Source organism: Protopterus annectens, chromosome 5.part0, assembly GCF_019279795.1.
Source record: "Protopterus annectens isolate FY-2018-M chromosome 5.part0, PAN1.0, whole genome shotgun sequence".
NCBI classification, from domain to species: Eukaryota; Metazoa; Chordata; order Ceratodontiformes; family Protopteridae; genus Protopterus; species Protopterus annectens.
The window spans coordinates 1,059,748,921-1,059,774,425 of record NC_056735.1 but is presented as its reverse complement, the minus strand read 5'-3'; the positions used below and the strand labels follow the sequence as shown (position 1 = coordinate 1,059,774,425).

The following is a 25,505-nucleotide window of genomic DNA, read 5'->3' as shown; positions in this document are numbered from 1 at the left end:
ACCTGGAAGTTGACTGTAGAGAAAAACAGATCAAGGAAATACTCAGGACTCTAATACTTCAGGAAGAAGAGGAAATAAGTGGAGTTGAAAAAGAATGACAGCACCTCAAAACAGCACGTGTGAGGACTACAGTACAGATATGTCAGTGAAACAGGTATAGAAATAAGATATATAGGGAAAGATGGTGGTGGAATGCAGAAGTCCAAGAAGAGAAAGAAAGAAAGAAAGAGAAAGAAAGAAAGAAAGAAAGAAAGAAAGAGAAAGAAAGAAAGAGTGAGTGAGTGCAGGAAAAAAGTGGGTGATAGAAAAGATGGACCAGGCTAGGAAGGAATACTGGTTAGCTGACAAAGAGACTCAAGAGTGGAGTTGCAATAGAAAAGAACAAGGCACAAGAGGCACTTCTATAAAGTGATTCAGGAGTTGGCACAAAGAAACACAAGGACAGAAAAATAAAAAAGATAGTCATATACCCTTGATGCCAGCAACAACTTGCTCACCAGTCCACAGGGCATCAAAGGCAGATAGAAAGCGTACTTCAGCAGCTTCTAAATAAAGAAAACCCCACAGAAGCTGTACTTCCCCAGCCTACGTTGAGAGAAGAGGAGGAGCCGGCCCTACAGGAAGTAAGAACAGCACTAAGGAAAATAAAGTCAGGGAACGTGGCAGACTCATTTGAGTTCACAGCAGATATGATCAAGATATCTGTTGAGATGGGAAAGAAATGGCTCCTAGGGTTAAACATAGCAGTATAGAGAGAAAGGCATATCTGAGATGACTGGAGAATAAGCATACTAGTGTGAGCATACAAGAACAAAGGGGACATCCACAACTCCTGAGGGTATTCATAACATTATGAAGAGAAAGGCATACACACTAGTACCAGTGTTGAAGAACAAAGGGGGACACTGACAACTGTGGGCTGTACAGAGGTATCAAACTCCTGTCGCATGCATGAAAGTTATAAAGAGGGTGATTGTTAAATACACAGAGTAGTAGAAAGTAAGATGAGAAATGAGCAGTTTGGATTCAGATCTGGAAGCAGCACAATTGCTCCAATGTTTGCAGTGAGATAAATAGTTGATAAAAATCTAGAAATTTTGAAAGATTCCAACTGGGCATTCCTAGACATGGGGAAAGCATATGACAAGGCTCCAAGAAAGCTGATTTGAGCAATCCTGCGTTGGATCAAACTCCCAGAAACATTGGTAGAATTAGTCCAGACTATGTATAAAGACCCAATGACTGAAACATGAACAGTGTTTGGTCTCACAGAGGGGTTTCCAGTGGGAGTGGGTGTGAATCAGGGTTCACGTTTGAGCCTACTGCTGCTCATACTGGTGATGGACTACATTAGCAAACAGAAGGAAACAGATCACCAAAGTTGCTGCATGCAAATGATGTGGCATTACAAGCAGAGTCTGCGCAAAGAACCTCAGGAAAGGATAGGGAAATGGAATGCAAAACTGAAGGAGCATGGGATGAAATAGAGTATAGATAAGATAGATGTGATGGCAGCAAATGGGAAAACTGAGAAGAAGCTGAGAACTGAGATAGAAGGGAAACTAGTGGAACAACTTAACAGCTTCAAGTATCTGGGAGGAGTGTTTTAGGAGAAGGAAAGTCTGAATGAGGAGTTCAAAGCTAGAATCAGAGGGGATGCAGCCAACTGGCACAGAGTGTTAGGGGTAATTTATGATAGAATAATGCCAAGAAAGTTGAACAGTAAAGTGTACAAAACAGTGGTGTGACTAGTACTACTGTATGGTACAGAAACCTGGGCAATAAAGAATGAGCAGTAACAGAAGCTAGCGGTGACAGAGATAAAGTGCCAGAGATAGGTTGTGGGATGCACATTATGGAACAGATGAAGAAATAAGGATATCATAGCAGAAGCCAAAGTAGCTTGAATTGCAGACAAGGTCAAAGACAACAGGTTATGGTGGTTCAGGCACATGTACAGAAAAGCTGAAGACAATCTGGTGAAGAAGATTTCAGGTAGGCAGGAAAAAGACAAGAGGAAATGAGGTATCCAGCAAAGAAGTGGATGTACTGTGTAAATGAAGATCTGTGACAGTCAGACATGACTGTCAAAATATGTAGGAAAATGGCATTGAATCGAGAGAGATAGTGACATTTGACATGACACCCCAATCCCATGTTGAAAAATGATGATTCATAGAGGTACAATGCATTTATAACATCATGTTGAAATGGAATATATTATATACAAGTATTTATACTAGGCTAACTGCCTTTGTGGGTCATTTCAAAGCCTAGCCAATTACCCCATGTTAAGAATCAAACCCTGCACCTTGTGTTTGTAAGGTAAGTGCCTTAACCATTATGCCAACCAACAGCTGCAAGCATGGATATGTATGAGTAAATTACATTAAAATACCTGTGTTAAAGTATAATTAAGGCAAGATATTCAGGTTGCATTAGAATAATGTGCCCTTTATAAGGAAGAGTAGTGAGTTATACGCATAGCAATGTTAGTTGTGTACATTTGCATCAAGCAGGGTCACTGTAGATTACAGTTTAGCACTAGTTACTGGATACTTAGTCTGTATACATTTTGTTTATAATTTATTTATTTTATTTTATTTTACATTTGTTTACCAGGAAGGCCCATATGGGCCAAGGATCCATCTTCAGTGGAGGCCTGGGGAGAAAAGCTTCAAAAAGAAATTTACAAATAACCATATATAACAGTAACATAACCATATTTAAAACATTAACATTGCAACTAACTACAGTATTTTAACATACAGAAAACATTACACCATATAGATTTCTAGCCTATATAAGACAGTGGCCTTATTTAGACCATAGAGTAACTTATCTAATACAAGCAGTGATTTCATATAAGGAATAAGCATATTCCTGGTAGAGTATTACCAAATGTAAGGAGTAAAAAGATGCTTAGACTCAACAGTGGTAAAGAGCAAGATATGTAAGAAATTGAGAAGAGGGGGGAGGCAGGACTTTTGGTTTCACTTTATGTTAGTAATTAGAGAGAGGGGACAGAAAGCTGGAAGAGAGATCAGATAAGATAGTATGACCTGGTAGAGCTATATGGGAGAGATAGTATATTCAGCCTGGGTTTGTGCAGGAGCACATCCATTTGTTGAAGAGATGTTCCTTAAGCAGATGTTTAAATTTAGTTGTATTGAAGCAATTAATTATTGTTTGAGGTAGTGCATTCCAAAGTTTAGATACATGGTTAAAGAAGATGGAATTCCCAAAGCCAGTGTTAGATTTGGTAACTGTTAGCAGGCCTTTGTTGGTGGACCTTAGTGTTCTACAGATAGAGTTGAACAAGGTATTTGAGAGAGGGACAGCTATTTGGGTGGCTGAGTATGTAGTGTATGAAGGTTAGTTGGTTATAGCTCAGAAGATTAGGAAGTTCTAGTCATTTTAGATGCTGCAATGCATTGCAGTAGTGTGATCTGTAAAGGAGGTTTGAGGCAAATCTTGTTATTTTGTTGTAGCAAGACTCCAATTTATTTAACTCGGTGTTTCTGAGGTTTTAAGTATAGGTGAAACATAACAGAGGGTGGAATGTAGGTTGCTTCTGGATATGGGTTGTCTGGTGGGGCCAGTCAGGAAATGCTTGATCCTATAGAGTGAGTGAGTGAGTGAGTGAGTGAGTGAGTGAGTGAGTGAGTGAGTGAGTGAGTGAGTGAGTGAGTGAGTGAGTGAGAGTAATTGAGTCTTTGCTGCTTATTACTAAGGCCCAAATATATTGGGGCCAAAAGAAAAATGTTGGGAAGTGCTGATATGGGAGAAGTCTGTTTGTGTCAGAGTTAGCCTGGGGAGAACAAATATCACAGCCAGGAGCCTTTGAGATGGTCTTTTAGTGGGTATTTGAAAGTGGACATAAGTGGACAAGTTGTTAATGAATCTTAAGATTATAGGCAATAAGCCCCATAGTTTAGGGGTGTGAATGGAATAAATGGCTTTCCTTGCTGAAACTTTAGTTTTGTAAGTAGATAGCAAGACTTTGTTGAGTACAGGCTTCTGAGAAGTAGATTTGCAGGATACATTTTAGGTTCAGACACGTTAGGTTTATGTACAATATGTGGGCAACAACTAATTGTGAGTATCTGATGTGAAGAGGTAGTTTTAGCCAGTTGGGAGGGTGGCCTAATGGTTATGGTGCTTGTCTTACAAACACAAGGTGCAGGGTTCAAATCTCCCAAGGGATAATTGGCTAGGCTTAAAATGGCTCACAAGGGCAGTTAGTCTAGTACTAACCTATGGAGGCAGTATAGTTATGGTACCTAAAGAGGGAAGTTACAAGCAAATCTGGCAATTTTGCTGTAGCTTTTTTGCAGATTGGAGATTTGGTTGGCAAAGAGATTTACAATTAATAGGAGGCATAAAATAGTGTTGGTACTAGATAGGTGGATGCTGTAATTTTTCTGCTAGGATCAGTGAAGTTCTGTTTTGTTCATTATAATGTTCCAAGTTATTGATGTGTCTTTTTGACTACTTCGTGTATATGCAGATCAAATTTTAACTTTTCGTCTATAGTAACACATAGCAACTTTGTATATGTAACTGGTTGAATTTGTGTGCCTGGGAAAATTATTTTGAAGTCCAGATTGTGGTAAGAAAGATTTAGAGGTAAAAACAAGCAGTTTAGATTTTAGAATTTAGCAGAATTTAGTGTCTGTGTAGCCAGGCTTTAATAGAAAAGAAGGGTTCTTGAGTAACTGTTTAGAATTTAGATATATTATCTGCTACACAAATGAGAGTTGCAGGCGTGGGGGTTTTGTAGAGGTCATTTATGAAGGTATTAAATAGTAGGGATCCTAGGACAGATCCCTGAGGTACAGCAATAACTGCTGGAAAAAAGGAAGACAGAGCTGAACAGTTTGTTGTCTGTTGATTTAACAGCTATTTAACCTTTTAAGGCTGGATTGCATTAATGCACTGTGTTTTTTGGAGCAATTTATCATGTAAGACAGTGTCAAAAGCCTTTGACATATCCCAGAACAATGAGGAAACCATTTTTTTTGCCATTGTTTCTAATAAGTTTGATGATCTTGACAAAGCCCAAAAGGGCATCCTGTTGTGCTATGATTTGGTCTAAATCTATGTTGGGTAGGAGAAAGGATACTGTTATCTGTGAGGTATTAAAGCAGATAAGTATAAATATTTTTTTCTAAGATTTTGAAGAGGAGAGAAAGGATAACAATTAGCTTGTAGTTTGATAACTTTGCAGGGTATCCTCCTTTGTTTAAGGGCAGGCTGTACGAGGTTTTACAGAATAGCTGGGATGTTGTTTTCTTAAACTGATCTGTTGATTAAAATGGATACTGGATAGGCTACTGCATCTGCCATGATCTGAAGGTATTTGGTTGGGAGGTTATTTATGGATAGGGTGATGGGTTTTAATTTGAGCAGAAATATTTTGGTTGTTATGGAGATCAGTCTTAGAGTTAAAGAAGTATTGTGTATGTTACTTTGTAGACAGCCAGGGTGGTTAGCATTGCTGTTGGTTTTGATGAGTTTGGCAACAGTTTGAATGCACTCAGTGTTGAAAATGGTGGCTAGCTGACTCTGTTGGGATGTAGGACTGTATTTATGAAGTCCAAAAAGCTTGTGGGGTGCACAGTAGTTTTTTTTTTTTTTTTTTTTTTTTTTTTTATTATCTACAGTGACCTTACTTTTAGTGAGATTGCAGTTTTGCCTGAATGTCTAGTTTATTACATTAACCATGGCACAGAATTCACTCTTGCTCTTTTTTTGTTGAGTATATCAAGAAAGATATGATTAATTTAAAGTGCAGCATCATCTAGTAGTAGGTATTTCAATATGTTTCAGTTACATGATTTTAGGGTAGGTGTGAATTCTTGTTTATCAGAGTTTGTGATGTTACAGTCTATGTTATAGTGGTCCTCTTTTCGGATGCATATGGGGTGCCCATAGGCAAAAGCTGATAGATGGCCACTAAGCATGTCTGAGAAAGTGCCAGTGGATGTAATTTTACTAGGACCAAATGTTAGAACCCAGTGTATTATTGATGAGTTTTTGTTTGATTTGTTTTACCTAGATGAGATAGTAGTAACCTGTATGAATCCATATAGGCTTATTGAGTGCTGAGATTTTATTTGTGATGACTGAGTTCCAGTCTATGTTAAAGTCACCTAAAATAATTGTTTCCTGGAGAATATTATTAACTACCCAGTATAGTATATCTTCAACTGCAGGGAATGATACTGCCTGGGGTGGGGGGTTGTATAGAGCAATGAAGAAGATGTTTTTATGGTTGTTAAGTTGGAAGAAGGAGAAAATTAACTCAGCATTATTGAACTGAAGAATGATGTACTGGGAGGGTCTAAGGTGAAGCGTGTCAGTGTAAAAAAATGGCTACCCCACCTACGTTTTACTCTTCATATCAGTATAGCATAATGTGGCTTGGAGGAAGTGTTTCCTTATCTTTGATTTTTTTCTAGGAGGTGTTCAGAAATCCATGCATGTAGGTCTGCGAGTTATTGCACATACTTCTTAACCTGATGCTAAGGAGTTTTAGAGGAGCTTTAATGTGCTCTTTGAATGTGAGTAGGTTACATTTTTATTTTGGACTAAGATTAGGGTGAATGTACCCCACTGTGAAGGATGTGGGTGGAGGGAAAACATTTGTATTTGGGTTGTGATTGTGTGGGTGGCATGGAATAAGTTTGAAACAGTTTCAGGTAGGTAACTTTGAAAAAGTGAATGTCAGTGTAGCTGTATGGGGTGGGGTAATTACTGTGTAGTCAATCAATGTGTAAACGTAAATCAAAATGTGACTAAGACAAGGTTGGTATGAATGAATGAGTGGTAGGATGTTAGATATGAGAGGGACAGTAGTGTGGTAATAATTAATTGATGAATGAGCATTGTGTCATTTGGAATAGTTGTTCTTCAATAATAGAGACAATTATATAAAGTTACTGAAAAAACTTGAAATAGCATAAGGTAGAGTATTTCACTGCATGTTACAATGGTTAGATGTTGCAGTATGTTATAAATCTTTGTGTTAGTGTATGTAGCGAATATTATGAACATGTCATTGTGATGATGTAGTTCTGTAATTGAGGATGATTAACAATAAAATTGTTAGCTTAGGGGGTGCCTGGGGAATTGGGATGGGACAGGAGTAAAGCAGGATTCAACCCCATTTATTCTGCTGAACACTCCTAGTTCAATGACTCATGACCTAGTAGGTTGCTCTTCTCAAAATTAGTATACTACTATTACTACTACTACTAATAATAATAATAATAATAATAATATATCTCTTTTTACAGTATTTATTAACTGAAAATCCTCTTCTCTTGCAAATGTTGAAGCAGAGTTAAGCATGTGTATTAAATTTCCACCGAGGAACAAGGCCACTCTAAATAACAGAGGTTTTGGTAGAAGCATTTTCTGCTGAGAAAATCTGTCTGATATTTCTAAGCCACATCACATTTCAGATCACAGATGTTCTTTGGTGGTGATGACAGGTTGCAAAGGGCTCCAGAATAAACATGATTTCTATTAAATAAACATAAACTCTGAAGTATTGCCAGACAGTGTTTGAACTCTCTTATATTATAATTCCCATATCCAATATTCATGCATTCCTTAATTCTGTCAGCAACATTCATTCCAAAATCAGAATGCAGTACTTTGATACGTAAGTGATATAACAAAAATGTTTTAGTATAAATGGGGTTAGCCAGAGTTATAACCAAACCTGTGGTGTATATTTTGTTTCATCGCTTTCTCTGGCCTCTGGAGTTTATAGCTATATCACTTAATTCATTTAGTATCCTTTTTCAAAAAAAAAAAAGAAGGAAAGAAAGAAAAACCATTGTTGCTTGCACAGAAATTTCTTGGCATTATGTCTGATGGTGCAATGCAGATTTAAATAAGTTTTTAAGAATTTTTAGAGAGTTTAAATAATTAGTATATTGCTCATCACATTGTTAATAGAATGTGACTTTTTTTTACATATCTCTTACAATTCATACATCTATCCAGTTTTATGACACATATTGAAATAATAGCATTCTTAAAAGGATGTGCTTTACTAGACATTTTTCGTGTTTTTGAAGTGTTGTTTCATTTTGGTCAACATATACTGGGCATATTGCCCATGATTAGGTTATATTGCTTTTTAGACCAGAGGCTGGAAGAAATTACATAAAGAGGACATAATAAAGGAAGACCTGTTGCATGAGAACAGCATTAAAGGATTATAGATGTTGTAATCACCAACTTGAAATTTGTAAACTCATTAGAAAGAAACTTACTGAAACTTAATAGCAAGTCTTCAGAAACAAAATGACTAACATTCAATGTTCTTTGAAGCTGACAGAATGAAAACCTCTGCTGTTATGAAAAAACAGGAGCTGGGAGATATCTTTCAAAATGACCAGACAAGACTTCAGATTGTCAAAGCCTTCCTTGATGAAAACTTAAAGAAAGTAGATGAAAATGATATACTTCCAGATCAGGACAATGTTATGGTAAGATTACAGTAAATCCATTTTAAACAATGCGTCACAGAAATAATAGAAACTATTTGTAATTAGGCAGAGTGAAGGATCAAGGTAAAATGTGAGTACTATGGCCAGCACTTACATATGGAAACCTAATGATATACGGAGGCAACGCTCATTGAAGCTGCAACTGACTGTCTTCATAGTCGTTTTCCCCTTTCTCCTGTACAGTGAAAGCTGTAGGTAGTATATAGTGGTTATCAAGAGTGGGGCATAACACCCTACAGAAAACGTTGTTAATGAGAGAAAAATGCAAAATAAATGTTATTTATATGCATTGCTCCAGCTTTGACAAGATATAGTGGATGATATAAGAAAACTCTTACATATTAACTTCTTTGCCTTTGTTCATTTAATTATTGCGTATGGTTTTAAATTCAATAAAATTGCAGTATTGTTACTGTTTTCTTCTTTAACTATGATATAGATGACTATAGTATAGCATTATCAACAAACTGCGGTGCATACACTTTATTTAGGTTCTAGACAATGAACTTGAAATAAAACCAGTAACATCTGCAGAAATCTACTTAAGGAAAGTTAGACATCTGGCTAGTCATGCACTCTGTAGTTCTGCGGAACCTTATAACAATATGATGTACTGAGTCTGCCTTACTGTATATTACATAAACTAGCTGAGTGAATTGTGAAGTTCCCTGCATTAGGTGACTTACCAAAGGATACAATACTGCATTTTTCGGCATTTAGTTGAGGTCCATGATTTTGGAACCAGTTATTTATTTGGGACAACCTTCCTGCAGGATGGGGATTCAATGGCTGCTCTTTCCTTGCAGTCATCTACAGACATAGTCAGCCAGCACCCATTGGTATTGGCTTTTACTTCAACAAAGTAGACATCAAACAAGAGCGGTCCCAGCAAAGGACCCTGGAGGATTCCACTGATGATTGGTCTCCTTCTATGGGTAACTTCTCTTATTTTGATTTCCTGTGTCTTATCTGTGAGCCAGTTGGCAATCCAACAGGTGACATGGGGGGTATGCATGGTTTATTTAGCTTTTCTACTATGCCTGAGTGGGGAATTCTGTCAAAAACTTTGCCCAGATCAACAAGTGTGACTTGAATGGTACATGATATATTATGCATTTTCCAGCATATGGTATAATATGGTTTATTATTTTGTAATACTGCAGCATTTGTATTAATGTCATGGTATCTCTGTCAATGTTTACAGACATGAAATAATAAGCTCAGATATCTTATTTATGTGGTTTCTGCATTTACTGTCAGTAAAAAAATCTTCAGATGTTAACACTGTTAGGTTGCTTTCTGCTAATTTCAAAATGGCAGCATGAGAAGTTTAAAAATGTAAAGGCATTTACATTAAAAGATAGTGACTATGCTGGCCTGAGCTGCTTTGTGTCAGGCTGCTGTCTATAGTAAGGTAACATTAAAACAGTGTAGTAAAATGAAAATGTCAATACTGTTCTGTGTGCAGTTATATTTGATAAATATGTCAGCAGCTCTCCAATTTATATTGTTTCAGTATCACAATGCTTCATAAACAGATTGGTAGGTCTATATTGATTAGCTAACAAGATTATTTCACTCTTTTTTTATAAACACCATTACTGCAGCACTTTTACTCAAGCAACATGCAGTGCTCTATGCTACAAAGCACTTGGGCAGACTTACAACTCCCCTTCCCTATGCATATCAAAAGGTGTATCACATTCTCCCAGTAATGGCTTAAAATAGCAGAGAAGTACTACTTCAGCAGGCCAGTTATTTCAAAATGTAGAATTTCACCAAATGGTTCAAAAGGTTGCATATTTGCCAGGTTGTATATTTGCCTTTGATGTCATAAACATTAGAAGGTTTCCTGTTCTATGTTCATTCTAGGCACTTGGATTCATACCAAACCCTGAGACTGTAGTGTAGTACTAGTACTGGGGTACTCTACTCATCAGACAGCTGCCATTCATATGGAACATTAAACATTAACCATGTTTACTAGAGTTGTTGGCACTTGAGGTGTATGTTAATGACCCCATGGCAATTCTGAGAAGAAAGGTGGCGAGTTTCTCTCATGTGTGGACAATACTTTCACTAGCAGTATAGTTCTGTCCTTAGTAAGTTGCCTAGTCTCTCTCAATAAGCTCTACTCACTCATCAAGCACAATTAAATTAATGAATACTGTTAGAAACCTCATCTCATATTCACATGCACTGCTGGGAGATAAACAGGTGATGCAAAGGTAGCTAGATGCTTCAGCTCATATTTACTTGGACTGCTGGGAGATAAAAAGAAATACAAAGGTAGTGATAAAAAGATGGACTGGAATACAGCTGGAGTACCTTTTTTGCTGAAGACGTTTTAACAGAACAACTGGCCACATTATATAGGAGATGAATATGGTGTTCTGTGAAGCTCAATAGTTATAAAAGGCTATTACTGTCCCATATTCAAATTATGATATGCGGGATGGCATATACTACAGGCACAGTGGAAGATACATGACCAGCAAATTAAATTAAGCAATCATAGTAACCCTGAAGAAAGGTACAAAAGGGATTGTGAATGCAGTGATAAAAATAAACTCAATGTAGCTGAGACAGTTTCTTTGGTGAAAATTGTTTATCATAACAATATGACAATCAATTACTTCATGTTATAGGAGCTCAGTATGATGTTTTGTGCAGTTCTGCAGGCATAAAATGTAGAAACCCCAGAATTAACAAAATGTCATGACTATATATATATATATATATATATATATATATATATATATATATATACATGAGTGAGTGACACAGACTGACAGAAGCAGCCTAATCCGAGGGGTTGTTAGTTTTTTTTTTTCAAAAATTTGTTATTTCTTCTGTTGTTTACACCTTGGATTCATTTCATAGTTTTAACAGGAATAAGACACTCTCAGGTGTGATTTATTTTCTTGTAAAAGCACGGCCCTGCTGTTAAAGACACTCAGTAAAAATGCTTTGAACCTTATTATGCACCTGGGTCCTGCACTAGGAGCATGTTTCCATCAGTCCGTAATCTACAACTTATATTATTTCTTGCTTTTAAGGCAATATTAAGCAATATAATATTCCTCATCATTTGGATTAACTTGGGTTAATACCTTTTTTTATAAAAGTGTCTGATAAGTGGGTGAAGGAATAAAAGAAAACAAAGGCATGTAAGCGAAAGGAATACCTTGCAATAATTTAAAGGAGAACAGTAATGTTTGACACTAGCAGTTCTGTATGTTCAGTGTGTTTATTTTAGGCATTTAGAAGTTATGAGTTTTGACAATTCGATAGGGTGTCATGACTGAGTGTGTTACAGCATGTTAATGATATTTCAAGCAGGAGAACTACACTATAAAAGGAAGAAGTAGAAGACCCTTGGGGCCAAGTCAGTCAATATAACTGGATTATAGCCCACTGTCTCACAAACCTCTGGAATAAACGTTCCCTGAGGGTTAAGCAGTATGGCTCATTTTCTTCATTTTGCATAACATAGGTGAGTGGATAGATAGCCACACATTTACTCTGGGATTGACTACTATGGCCCTCCTGGTGAAAGGTGCATGTAAGATTTAAGGTAATGACAAAGCATGAATGGCCATATTGGCCTTGCGAAATCTAAGAAAGCAATGAATTGTAATACTTGCACAAACAGATGAGCTTGCATAATATGTGCTTAACTTGGATCACTAGCTCACCATGCAACAGTTTGTTTTCCTTACTTATATAACAATGAAGATATCTGACCAATTCTGTCTCATGTGCAAAAGAGAGCTGGTGGGTGTACAGATGGCACAATTCTGAGAAGTATCATTTTTATGAAAGAATCACAGCTAGCTGTACAGAGAAATGAGCTTATTCACCGTTTTATAAACTGCTGGCATTAATGAATAGACCCATACTACTGTCCATGAGAAGGTATTGTTTTTCTAGATTCATTATCCATGTAATTATCCTCTGTGAAGATAATGAATGCTCAATGAACTATGTGGCAAAAATTCTACCTTTGTTTAAAATGCTTGCTATAAAAGTGTCTCATCTTAAGTACCATAAGCATTCTGCCACCCTAAAATATAGCTTGAACATTCCTGTATAAATTTTCAAAGTCAAAAGTTTCACTATGTACAGAAATGATCTTGAGGAAATGAATATAAATAGAATTATTTATTTTGCCTTTTTTAATGTATCCAAATGAATAGTTGAAAGTAAGTGTATGGATGAATGTGTGCATGTGTGTGTGTGTGTGTGTGTGTGTGTGTGTGTGTGTGTGTGTGTGTGTGTGTGTGTGTGTGTGTGTGTGTACATGTATGTGTATGTGTTTGTTTCAAATGCAAAAATGCATTGTTTATTCTGACATGAAGTATAAAACCCTGTATATAATTTTCTTGTCAGCTACCACAGTAAAATAATGGTAGGTGTCCCAACCGTTGGAAAAATTTATATGCAAAATAGGTTATAATACGTGCATCATTTGTCTAATTATGCATGCTCAGCAGCTACTTTCCTAAAGTAATATATTCAAAAATATGCTCCTTGAGCAGAAAAGCAGGTAAACATCATCACTGAGCTACTGAGTATATTTAACCAGTCTAAGATCAGATGGCTCTGTATGGCTTTGGCAGAAGTTAAAATTTCACTGCCTCCTTAATTAGAATATTCATTTCAGATTATTAAATGTTGCCAATGTTATTCTTTAAACTTGTCAAACAATGACCCAGTAGTTGTGACAGTCTTAGATGAAACTTCTCACAATATTTAGTGTTAAAAGCGAGGTTTTCTGCTATACTCTGTTTTCAATGAAACTCTTAACTACAGAGAGAAAAAGGCTACCAAGTCTTTAAAAAGCATGGGTTTCCTTGTGCCCAGTCATAGCACAGTGTATGATATTTTCAGCAAATCAGGAAGAAATAATCGTACTCCATTGCCTCAAGAAAGTTAATTTCTCCCTATGTGTGGTATGTTTTCCATGTTAAAACCCTTCTGGGTTATGTTCTCTTTCTTTTACTGTATTCCTCAAAGTAGACGTTTCCCCTATTATAATGCACATGAAACTTTGATCTCAGCTAACTGCATCATTTATTAGCCCAGCAGTACACTCAAAAGTTATTTAACCTATCCTGTTTTTTTTTCTTTCTAACATTACTGAAATATCACTTTATTTTGAAAAATATTCTGCAGTGCATACAATATGAAGCATGTGACCAGTGTTACCAGTAATATTGCTAGGCTTCTGTACTGAGTAGTGAGCATTTTAATAGGTCATTGAACAGTATCTGTGTGCCTTCATTTTTATATTATTATTTGTTGTTTTAGACATCATCATTTGAGTGCATAATACAAGAGACTTATTATGTTCTGTATTATTATATTGTGTTGACTTTGTGCTGTATCTACCAGTATCAGCTGCCAATGTAAGGGGTTCACGTTCTTTTTATCCTGTGTCCTCATCCACAGGTCATTCTTGAACGTAGTCTTTTTTATGTTACAAGTAAACCTCACAACTTTATCTTGTCTTCCAGTCTGCTTTTAAATTACTTAAAATTCTCAGATATACAATAGTTGGCAGATATATTGTGTGATATATCTGTCCCTTTTAATATATGCGCATATATATATATATATATATATATATATATATATATATAGATTATAGATATATAGCTATATAGATATAGATATATAGATATAGGTATAGATATATAGATATATAAATGTTGATGTGTGTAACCTTTTTTTTTTTTTGGGAGGCAAGCCCTTCTGTACCACCCATGTGTATGGTTGTGTCACCAACACCCCCTGTTAATTATGTATACCAACTCTGACACCACACTATAGTGGTTAAATGGCAAATTTCCCAAGTTGCACTGTTTTCTTATCTTGTTAAAAAAGACACACTTCAGTCAGTTGCTTTTCAATCAACTCTATCAGCTTTTCACTATTCAATGTAAAAAAATAAATAAATAAATAAATGAAGATGAGGTATAGATACATAAATATAAAGAGAGAGAGAGAGAGAAAAGTACTCATTCTTCTAAATAGCAACCCTACCAGCTTCATAGGTTATGCTTTAATACAGACAGACAGCATTTTCCTTAAGTTTTGAACTTTTCTGACTTTGCTCACACTACTCAAAATAAGTTGAGTCTCTGTCTCATGCCGTCTAAACATTATAGGTGCATAGGTTAATAGGTGTGTACTAGGCTAATGGCCCTGAAGCCTTTACAAGCCTAGCCCATAGAAGTGGCCTGGCATCATGCCGCCCAATGTTAGTTCTCAGTGCCTCTATCAGGTAGTCACTGGAGTGATCTCCGGGGTGAATTTTCTATTTCCCATCCACTCATCAAGATTTCTCTTGAAGAAGGCCAGTGAGGTACTCTGTTTGACATGTATGACAAGTCTATTCCATAGCATGGGCAGTCTCTGGGTTATGAACCTGTCCCTCCATCATGTTCTGTTGATTGTGGTAATGAGGTTGAGGTCTCTGGAGCATGGAGGGATTGGGATTTCTTTAGATGTAGCATTTCTAACAGAGCTGGGTCAGACATGGCTTTGTAAGTCAAGCAGAGATCGCCTCTTAGTAAACGATATGAGACAGAGAATAGTTGCAGTTTTTTGAGTCCGTACGTGTAGGACATGTGTTTAAGGCCTAGGATCATCTTCATGAGGTACTTTTGTGGCCTTTCCAGCTGTTGCATGTGTCTAGTGAGGTACATGCAAAATGAGGCATTGTACTCAATATTACTTCCTTACACCTATTAACAGTAAAGGTTAATCCATGTGTTATTTCCCAATAACTGACTTAATAATCCAAATCTTGATTTAGTCCCTTTATATAAATTTGTTAAGAGTGAGCTTATCTGACAATAATGTTTCAAATCAGAATTGTAATTCAGGATTCTTTCTTTATTTATTTATTTTAATTCCTGAATCTCACAAACATCTAAAGCCAAAGCCCTTTCATATAATCTTGCCATGTATAGAAAAAGTGAGTCTCATTAAATCCCTTTCCTTTCATTTCAGATGACTAACCTTTCTGTGTCAGGTCATTCATTCTCCTTATTGAAAAATATGAAATAATCAAGTTATCAGCTTTCCACTGTACTAAAGGTGAGATGTAACCCACCATAAAAAGGTTTTCTATGAACAGTATAAAGTTACTGCTAATATGTAACTAGGAACTGCATTCTCGGTTGTGTGGGGATGGAAGCTTTGATAAGAAAATGCTGCTCATTACACACAACATTAACAGTTTATATTGAACTGTTTTCTTTAAGTGAAGTTATCTTTGCTCCTTGATAATTTCGGTCAGCACTGCATTTCCAAACTGAATGCAGTTGAGAGTCAAAGGCTAAGAACTTATTCTCAAGTAGAAAATAAAATGCCTTCTCAAATCTACAGAGAGTGATACTGCTGCTTTTTGCAAACTTCATTTAACACACAAAGCATAAGGAAATGTAACCACACCTTGCAAGTGAATGTAGGGAAAAAGTACTGAGTCGTTTCACGCTCTAAGGATTTCAGCTTCATGTCATTTTTAATGGAAATAACTCAGAAAGGACTGACTATTATCACTGCAGAAAAAATGAGTAATATCCCTTGATTTGTGCATACTAATTACTTCAACTCATAAACTGGATTGTCAGAAGTAAAATAAATCTGTTTTATTTCAAAAATGGCAGTACAACAGTAACATTTGCTAGACTATACATTATCCTTTGAAGTACCTGGCTTTGCTTATGAACATGCCATGCAATATAAAGAAAATATTTTATACTATAGATAGTAGGGGTCCAACCTCCTTACATTACACATTATGTGGTAATATTAATTGCATGTGAGGGTGCTTGTGAGGGTCCATGTGTTCCATTTTGAAGGATTCAGTCATATCCAGGCCTTATCTTTCTACCTTACTAGGTTTATTTGTCAGAATAGGCTTCAGCTCTGTTGAGCAATAAACTAGATTAAGATGGAAATGAAAAAGAGGTAATGAATTTATCACACAAAAATTAAGTCTGAATGAAATAAAATTAACATTCTAACTACTTTATGTCAATCAGAACAATGCAGCCTAAAATATCAAGTGTTTCAATGATCCAGAAAGTTCTTTAAAAACATCTGGCCCATCTTTGTATTTGAGATCAGTACAGATTATTTTTATTTATTTATTTAATGTTTGTTGACTGGGAAAGTAAAGTCACTCAGCTTAGATCAAAACTGTTTCCACTTGTCCATACCATTATGAATTGCAGGAAAGTAAACTAGATTGGGGAGGTGTATATGCAATGTTATGATTTGTTGCTGAGTGCAGTACTTGGGAAGACAGATATAGAACATTCATCTTAGATTACAAAAATACATGGTGTGTGTTTTTAATCAGAATTCATGATTGAGATATATTGAATCTCAAACTGCAGTGATTTTTGTTGTAGAAAAGCCTCATTCTATAAATTTTCAATTTAAAGCCAGCAGAGCTTTTCTAGGTGAAATGATTATGTGGTCAAACAAAGGAGTACAAAATATGACTCTATATCATGTGTAATGGGCTGGAGAAATGTGTTTAATAAAAACAGATCTTCAAATAAGAGATTCTTAAAGCAATTTTTCATGCATAAGTTTCTACACACTAATGTTGGTCATCATTTTGCCCATTATTTTTATTTTTTTTGTCCAAAACATTTGTATTCGTTTTACCATAACAAAAAATATACAGGCTAGGAAAAGAAACAGAAGAGCAGGAGTTGAAAAGTAGCACCAGCCAAGTACTTCAGAAATATCAACAAAGCTTCCATCCAGTCAATATACTCATGTAATTTATAGTATGCAATTTAAACTGGTCAACAACTATTTATAAAGACTGTCTTCAAATATGTTACTAGTTACTGAAATGCACAACCTTAAATTCTTACATTTTCAGTCTCCATGCAATTAAGGGTTAAAGTCTTCTTTTTATATTCCTACATTTATTGTAGCATTATCTGCATGCATGTATACATAAATATTTTCTGAAAAGGCAGCTAAATTAATGCAATATTTATAATTTAAAGTTTCAGAGTTATGCTGTATTACTGAAGTATAAATTTAAGCATTAAATATTTGATCAAGCAAGGTTAGGCATTTGCTTTTTGGGGCAAGCAGTTTTCCATGGCCTGAGTTATACATTTACTTGTAGCTATAAAAAGAACCATAGAAAAATGGTAACTTGAGTTAATACATGCTTGAATAGGCCCATTAAAAAGACCAGTTGCTTAGATATAAACAACAGTATTGCCTGACCATAATAACGGAAAATGGTACAGAATTTGTAGCTAGAAATTAATACAATGAGGAATTCTAGGAAATGAGGGATTCCAAGTACCACCTCTGCTACCAAAACATCTCTAACAAGTAATTTGTTTATGCAATCAAAATATCTCTAACAAGTAATAAGCCATGGTAAAAGCCTTCAACCATCTCTCTGATGTATAACACACTCTGTATAAAGACTAATATGAAAAAAATATATATTTTTTAATTTCTTCAACTGTTTAGGGCTTTTAATGCTGTGGCAGGAAGGGACCCCTTTCTTAAGTTAGGTTATAATTAAAGTTCATGAAATCAGTAATGCCTCACTCTTTATTAACATTCTGTATTGAACTTGTATATAGGAACATGCACTAACAAAATAAAACAGATGACTATTTACACAAGTGTCCTCATCAGTCTGTTCTATGTACATTGGTACAGTTTATTAAACAGCATAACAGTAAAAAAATTATCAAAGGGCATATATTAATATTCCACTATTAATGAGTTCAATTTTAGTCAGTAATTATATTCTGTGTTTATGTTGTTCATTTCCATGTTAATAGTCGACATTTCTTTTTTTAATTTATAACAGTGATAGAATATATACATTTCGTAAATGAAGAAGTAACCTCTATTTTCTAATTAATTATAGTCACTTTCTTGGCTATTGTTAATAACCATACAGTATATACAAATATTTAACAATAATATAAAGTGTCTGTTAAGCAGATGTTTCTTTTTCTTAAATACTAATAATCCAAAATACTCTACTTACATAAACAGCATATAAAAACATTTAGACATTTTACAGATAAATGCTCTAAGATAAAAACATGGTGTTTCACTTTTGCCCCTTTAGCATTTATACTAGACTGTATAGATAGTCCATATTTTCACAAGTATTAAGTTTAAAACACAGGGAGATAATCTTTTGGAATCAAATGTTAACAGGCATTCAAGTGATTAACAAACTACTTAAGGTATGGTGTGGGCATAGAAAATTGAGTTATAGTCCAAAGCAACAGAAAATATTTAATTTCAAAATTTGATTAAATATCAGATATAAGAAAATATCTACCCATTCTTTATTTTCTAAACAAACTCAAAACAGAAGATAGACAGATCATATTAATCCAAATATATATAATTAAATAATCAACAAGTATAAATGTATCAAAAATAATTACTGGGATGATGCTCAGTAAATGAGCTGCTCAACTTTAACTGCAATAGATAAAAATATGTTTAATGTTTTCAACATCTTTATTTTGGAGATTATTCTCTTGGAAATATTTAATGAGATAATTTATCACTGTACATAGAAATTAAATTTATACACAAAAGGAAGGCATTGGTCATTGGAGGTGTAAATCATAATCAAATAGCTTGGCAACACATGATTTATGATTGTAATATTGTGCAACCTTTTTTGGGAAAAAATGAATGTTGTTTTGAAAGATTTGTGGTCTGAAAAAAATTAAATCAACTAAACCTTTGGGTGTTTCTATTTGTCTTTGGTGTTTTCCAAGTGTGCTCTTCTCAGTAAACAGAATATACTGAGAATTGTCTCCATCCATAGATTGAATGGAGTACCTGTATTTGTATCACACTTATGTATGGTAGGATTTATTTATTTATTTGTTTATTTATTTATTTATTTATTTATTTTTGCCTAACTGTTTCTAGCATAACCAGAACTACTGTGTGTGGGTGTCCTTATTTCACAAAACTATCAAGAAAGGAGAATAATGTACTTTATGTGGGCAGACCAACTAAGGGTTATATCTTTATTTGTGATTTCTGTATTATAATCACTATTTAAGAATTTACAAACATTAATAGCGATGACCTTTTCAACGTCCCTTAAGTGTTTATAAATGATGGCTAGATATCTGTTTAGACTCTAAATGACTTTTTGAATTTTAATCAAAAATGGGATTATTTTCACCTAGTGTAATGATGTTATGGCTCACACTTTTTCTTAGTATATTGAAGGGCATCCCTATCAGATGATCAAGTTTTCAGAAACTCAAAATTCATACAGTCACAACCATATCATCGAGGTTTTGAAAACTCAAAGGTTTTGAATGGAGATCACGGTACAGTGTGGATTGGAAAATTTTCCTCACTGTAGTGTGATCTCAGAGTTGGTATATATAATTTACAGGGGTGCGGGGGTGCAAGGGGGCAACATAAAAAATGTAGATTGTTGTGGTGTATGTTTTTTTTTTTTTTTTTATGTTTTAGTTTTCAGAGACTCAATCATATGATCCTGACCGTATCAATTTTGAGTTTCTGAAAACTAGATCATTTGCTAAGGATCCATTGATGGGTATATTGCCATTAGCATCAAGTTGAGATAATCCCAGAATGGGGGAGACAGTGGTCCTGGCTCATGCTGGACAGATTGTTCATTATGAAAACTTACTGTGGTCTTATATCAGTCTTTCAGTGAATCTTTATTGGTGTGCGAAACATTAATATACAACTGGAATTGCTAGAAGCTTCCTTTAGTTCTTTTTCTGCACATATAACCTCACTTCCTGTGTCAGAGCTAGAGTTTATATATATATATATATATATATATATATATATATATATATATATATATATATATATTTACACAGTTATAGATATATATAGATGTATATAGATATACATATATATGTGTGTATATATATATTTATATATATATATATATATATATATATATATATATATATATATATATATATATATATATATATATATATATATTCCATTGGTTGTTGGTTGCCACCTACAAAAATCAATTCTTTAAAGTTACATGCACTGAGGTTCTTCCAAGGCACATGCATACTAGGCAGGCAAAGTTTCAGTTTTCAGTGTAGAGTGGTTTACCTTCAGGAGGTTGACATGTGTGTTAGTCAACCAACTGGAGGTAAATCATATATCTATAACCTTCTATCAGAATTTGAAAAATATATATTATTCAGTGATAGCGGTAGGTGATTACTCTTTTGAATATAATATGCAATGATTTTCCTCTTATTTTCAGTTTTTAAATCCTTTTTTAACATTTTTTATTTTTTTAATTTTTTTTTTAAACAAAACTAGAAAACAGAAAGTTTTATATGTATGTCTGTTGTGGTATCAGGTGGTCGGTAGGTGGTACACTTGCATATGATGTTAGTAGAACATAAAGATTCTTCTTCTTTTGGCTGCTCCTGTTAGGGATCGCCTCAACGGATCATCTGTTTCTATTTCTTACTGTCTTCTGCATCTTGCTCTATTACACCAACCACCTGCATGTTCTCTCTCACCACATCCATAAACCTTATTTATCTTAGGCCTTCCTCTTTTCCTGTTACCTGGCAGCTTCATCCTTAGCATCTTTTTCCCAATATACTCTGCGTCCCTCCTCAGCATATGTCCAAACCAATGTAATCTTGCCTCTCTGGCTTTGTCTTCAAACCTTCCAACCTGGGCTGACCCTCTAATATACTTATTCCTAATCCTGTCCACCCTCATCACACCCAGTGCAAATCCTAACATCTTTAACTCTGCCACGTCCAGCTCTGACTCCTGCCTTTTTGTCAATGCCACTGTCTCCAAACCATATAACATAGCTGGTCTCACTCTTGTAGACCTTCCCTTTCACTCTTACTGGTACTCATCTGTCACAAATTACTCCTGACACTCGTCTCCACCCACTCCATCCTGTCTGTACTCTCTACTTCACCTCTCTTCCATACTCACCATTTCTCTGAACTGTTTATCCCAAGTATTTAAACTCATCCACCTTCACCACCTCTACTCCCTGCATCCTCACCATTCCTCTATCCTCCCTCTCATTCACGCACATATATTCTGTCTTAGTCCTGCTGACCTTCATTCCTCTTCTCCCTAGAGTGTATCTCCACCTCTCCAGGGTCTCCTCCAGCTGTTCCCTACTCTCACTACAGATTACAATGTCATCTGCAAGCATCATAGTCCATGGGGACTCCTGTCTGATCTCGTCTGTCAACCTATCCATCACCATTGCAAATAAGAAAGGGCTCAGAGCTGATCCTTGATGTAATCCCACCCCGATCTTAAACGTATCCATCAATCCCACCACAGACCTCACCACTGTCACACTACCCTCATACATATCCTGTACCACTCTTACATACTTCTCTGACACTCCCAGCTTCCTCATATAGTACCACAACTCCTCTCTACGTACCCTGTCATATGCTTTCTCTAAGTTCACAAAGACACAATGCAACTCCTTCTGACCTTCTCTGTACTTCTCCATCAACACTCTCAGAGCAAACATCGCATCTGTAGTGCTCTTTCCTGGCATGAAACCATACTGCTGATCACTAATCATCACCTCCCTTCTTAACCTAGCTTCCACTACTCTTTCCCATAACTTCATGCTGGAACTGATCAGTTTAATCCCTCTGTAGTTACTACAGCTCTGCACATCACCCTTATTCTTAAAAATCATTACCAAAACACTTTTTCTCCATTCCTCAGGCATCCTCTCACTTTCCAAGATTTCATTAAACAATCTAGTTAAAAACTCCACTGCCATTTCACCTAAACACCTCCATGCTTCCACGGGTATGTCATCTTTCTGGACCAACAGCCTTTCCATTCTTCATCCTCTTCATAGCTATTCTTACTTCCTCCTTGCTAATCCACCGCACTTCATGATTTACTATCCACACATCATCCAACCTTCTCTCCCTCTCATTCTCTTCATTCATCAGCCCCTCAAAGTACTCTTTCCATCTGCTCAACACCCTCTCCTTGCTTGTGAGTATGTTTCCCTCATTATCCTTTATCACCCTTACCTGTTGCACATCTTTACTAGCTTAGTCCCTCTGTCTAGCCAATCGGTGCAGGTCCTTTTCTCCCTCCTTAGTGTCCAACCTTTCATACAACTCTTCATACACCTTATCCTTAGCCTTCGTCATCTCTCTCTTTGCCATGCACCTCATCTCCTTATACTCCTGTCTACTTTCTACATCTCTCTGACAATCCCACTTCTTTGCCAACCTCTTTCTCTGTATACTCTCCTGTACTTCCTCATTCCACCACCAGGTCTCCTTGTCCTCCTTCCTCTTTCCAGATGTCATGCCAAGCACCTTTCTAGCCATTTCCCTTACTAGCTCTGTTGTAGTTACCCAGCTATTTGGTAACTCTTCACTGCCACCCAGTGACTGTCTTAACTATTCTTTGAACTCCATCATACAATTACCTTTTTTCAATTTACACCATTTGATCCTTGGTGCTGCCCTCACACTCCTCCTCCTCTTCCTGATCACCAATGTCATCCTACAAACCACCATCCTATGCTGCCTAACTACACTTTCCCCTGACACCACTTTACAGTCTCCAATCTCCTTTAGACTGGCCCTTCTACATAAGATATAATCTACCTGTGTGCATCTTCCTCCACTATTTTATGTCACCCTATGCTCCTCCCTCTTGTTAAAATACGTATTCACCACAGCCATGTCCATCCTTTTTGCAAAATCCACTACCATCTGACCTTCTGCATTCCTTTGCTTAACACCATACCTACCCATCACTTCCTCATCCCCTCTGTTCCCTTCACCAACATGCCCATTGAAATCTGCTCCAATCATCACTCCCTCACCCTTGGGTACAATCATCACCACTTCATCCAACTCACTCCAAATTTTTTCTTTCTCATCCATCGCACACCCAACTTGTGGGGTATATGCACTAACAACATTCATCATTACACCATCATTTTCCAGCTTCATAAACATCACTCTATCTGACATGCTTTTCACCTCCAAAACACTCTTAGTATACTGTTCCTTCAGGATGACCCCTATGCCATTTCTCCTCCCATCCACACCATGATAAAACTATTTTAACCTGCCTCTGATACACCTAGCCTTGCTAATTTTCCATCTGGTCTCTTGCACACACAATATACCAACCTTCCTTCTCTCCATCATATCAGCTATCTCTCTAACTATACCAGTCATACTGCTCCTGTTAGTAGAACATAAACTGCGGGTTCTATTCCCATCCCAAAATTAATTTTCCACTACTGACACTGAAGTACAGCATGTGACTCTTTCACTCCTCAGTGGGCTATCCTTTAGATGAGGAATGTATCCATAGTCCCATCTGACTGAGTTAGTGATGTCTTATGTTGGTGTAAAATATTTCATGGCACTTATCCAAAAGAGTAAGAGAATTTCCCTAGTACTGTGGCCATATTTCTTAAGTATGAATGTCACTTTGAGACTAACACAGTCAACAAAGAATAAAAGAAAAATAAAATTGGACAAAAACTGATATGTTGGTTGAAGTTACACAAAATCAGCAATTAGACCTGAAAAACGTAAACCTTCTAATTCCAGCTTCAGTTTTGCAGTCATAACTATTGAAATGACATGCCAAAACAAAAATATAAAGTTTGTGTTTAAAGTTATGAATTCTCATTTAAGACCTAGATCTATGGGTACTTATAATGGTATCTTCTCTGCTCATATCAGATACAGGAGTCACAATACTGATGCGCCTAGCATTTCAGCAGTATGTAACCAAACTAGGCCTACAACGACTGCACTCAATCTGGCTCCAGTTTCAGTGTGCAATTCCTTTGATCATAACATTTTTGTAAAGAAGTATTTTATACAATGCTAGAAACCATGATAGAAGAAGTATATACATCACTTCCTTCTCTTAAATTGCTTTTATCTACAGATAGAGCACATAGGGACATTATCTTTGGGCTTACCTACCAAAGTTCAAGAAGGCAAAAGGAAAAAACAAAGAGGTTTCCTTCCTTTGAATTATCTTGTGAAGAGTAAGAATTTTACATGATACAAATCCATTCTTCTCCAGGATTCTCATAATGAAAATTATTCGTGTCATTCTTCTGGATGTCCTCCAGAAGATACTTCCTTTATGGACATTTTAAATTTTGCAGGAGATTTTTCTAGATTGTCTGAGTGTACACCCTTCTGCTTTTAAGAGATACAAAGAAGAGTGAGATTCTTAGATTTAGAGAAAGCAGTGTTACTAACTTATGGCACTTTTCTGGATATTATTGAAGAGTCAATAGCTAAATGCACAGGCTCTAACTACTAAAAGAGATTAACTGGAAGTGTAATTCTTCTTTAGGTAGACAGATTTTCTACAGTGTACATAAAGCAAATCTAGCTACAGTCTCTGTTGGTATCAAAGCAGAGTGGGAAAGCTCTCCTTGTATTTTTACATTTTGAGAAATGCTTACTGCCTGTGGACATTTTCCTTTTTCAATGTATAAAAGTAAAGCATGTAGGTATTAGTCTCCCACAGTTAAAGCTCTTAAATGTTACTTCTGTCCTGGTATCAAGCAATGCAGTTACTACCTGTGGACATTTTACTTTTCTTCTCCCGGTATATGATAAGTGGAACATGCAGACACTGGTCTCCCACAGTTAATGCTCTTACTTCAACATTTTTGACAGGCATGCCATCCCATGATGCAAAAGGCCAGGAATATCTCCAATATCTCCAATAAGACATATTAGGCTACAGGCTCTTAGTTTAAAAGACTCCTCAATAGAAGGTGCAAAGGTTTTTCTTTTGCTCTTTACCCTCTTTCCAAAAGGAAACAAAAAGTTTTAAAGTGTTAGGATCATTGTTACTGTGATGAGATCACATTCCTAATGTTGATTTCTTAGTGTCAGA

At 35.9% G+C, this 25,505-nt stretch overlaps 1 protein-coding gene across 1 annotated transcript in view; it reads left to right on the top strand.

Annotated features, from left to right (window-relative positions):
* Positions 1-25,505, top strand: part of LOC122802059 (neuroendocrine convertase 2-like) — a 509,583-nt gene that overhangs the window by 328,827 nt on the left and 155,251 nt on the right. Inside the window, exon 3 of the mRNA XM_044071777.1 lies at positions 8,350-8,507. Coding sequence (XP_043927712.1) covers positions 8,350-8,507 — 158 coding nt within the window. The remainder of the gene's footprint in view (positions 1-8,349; positions 8,508-25,505) is intronic.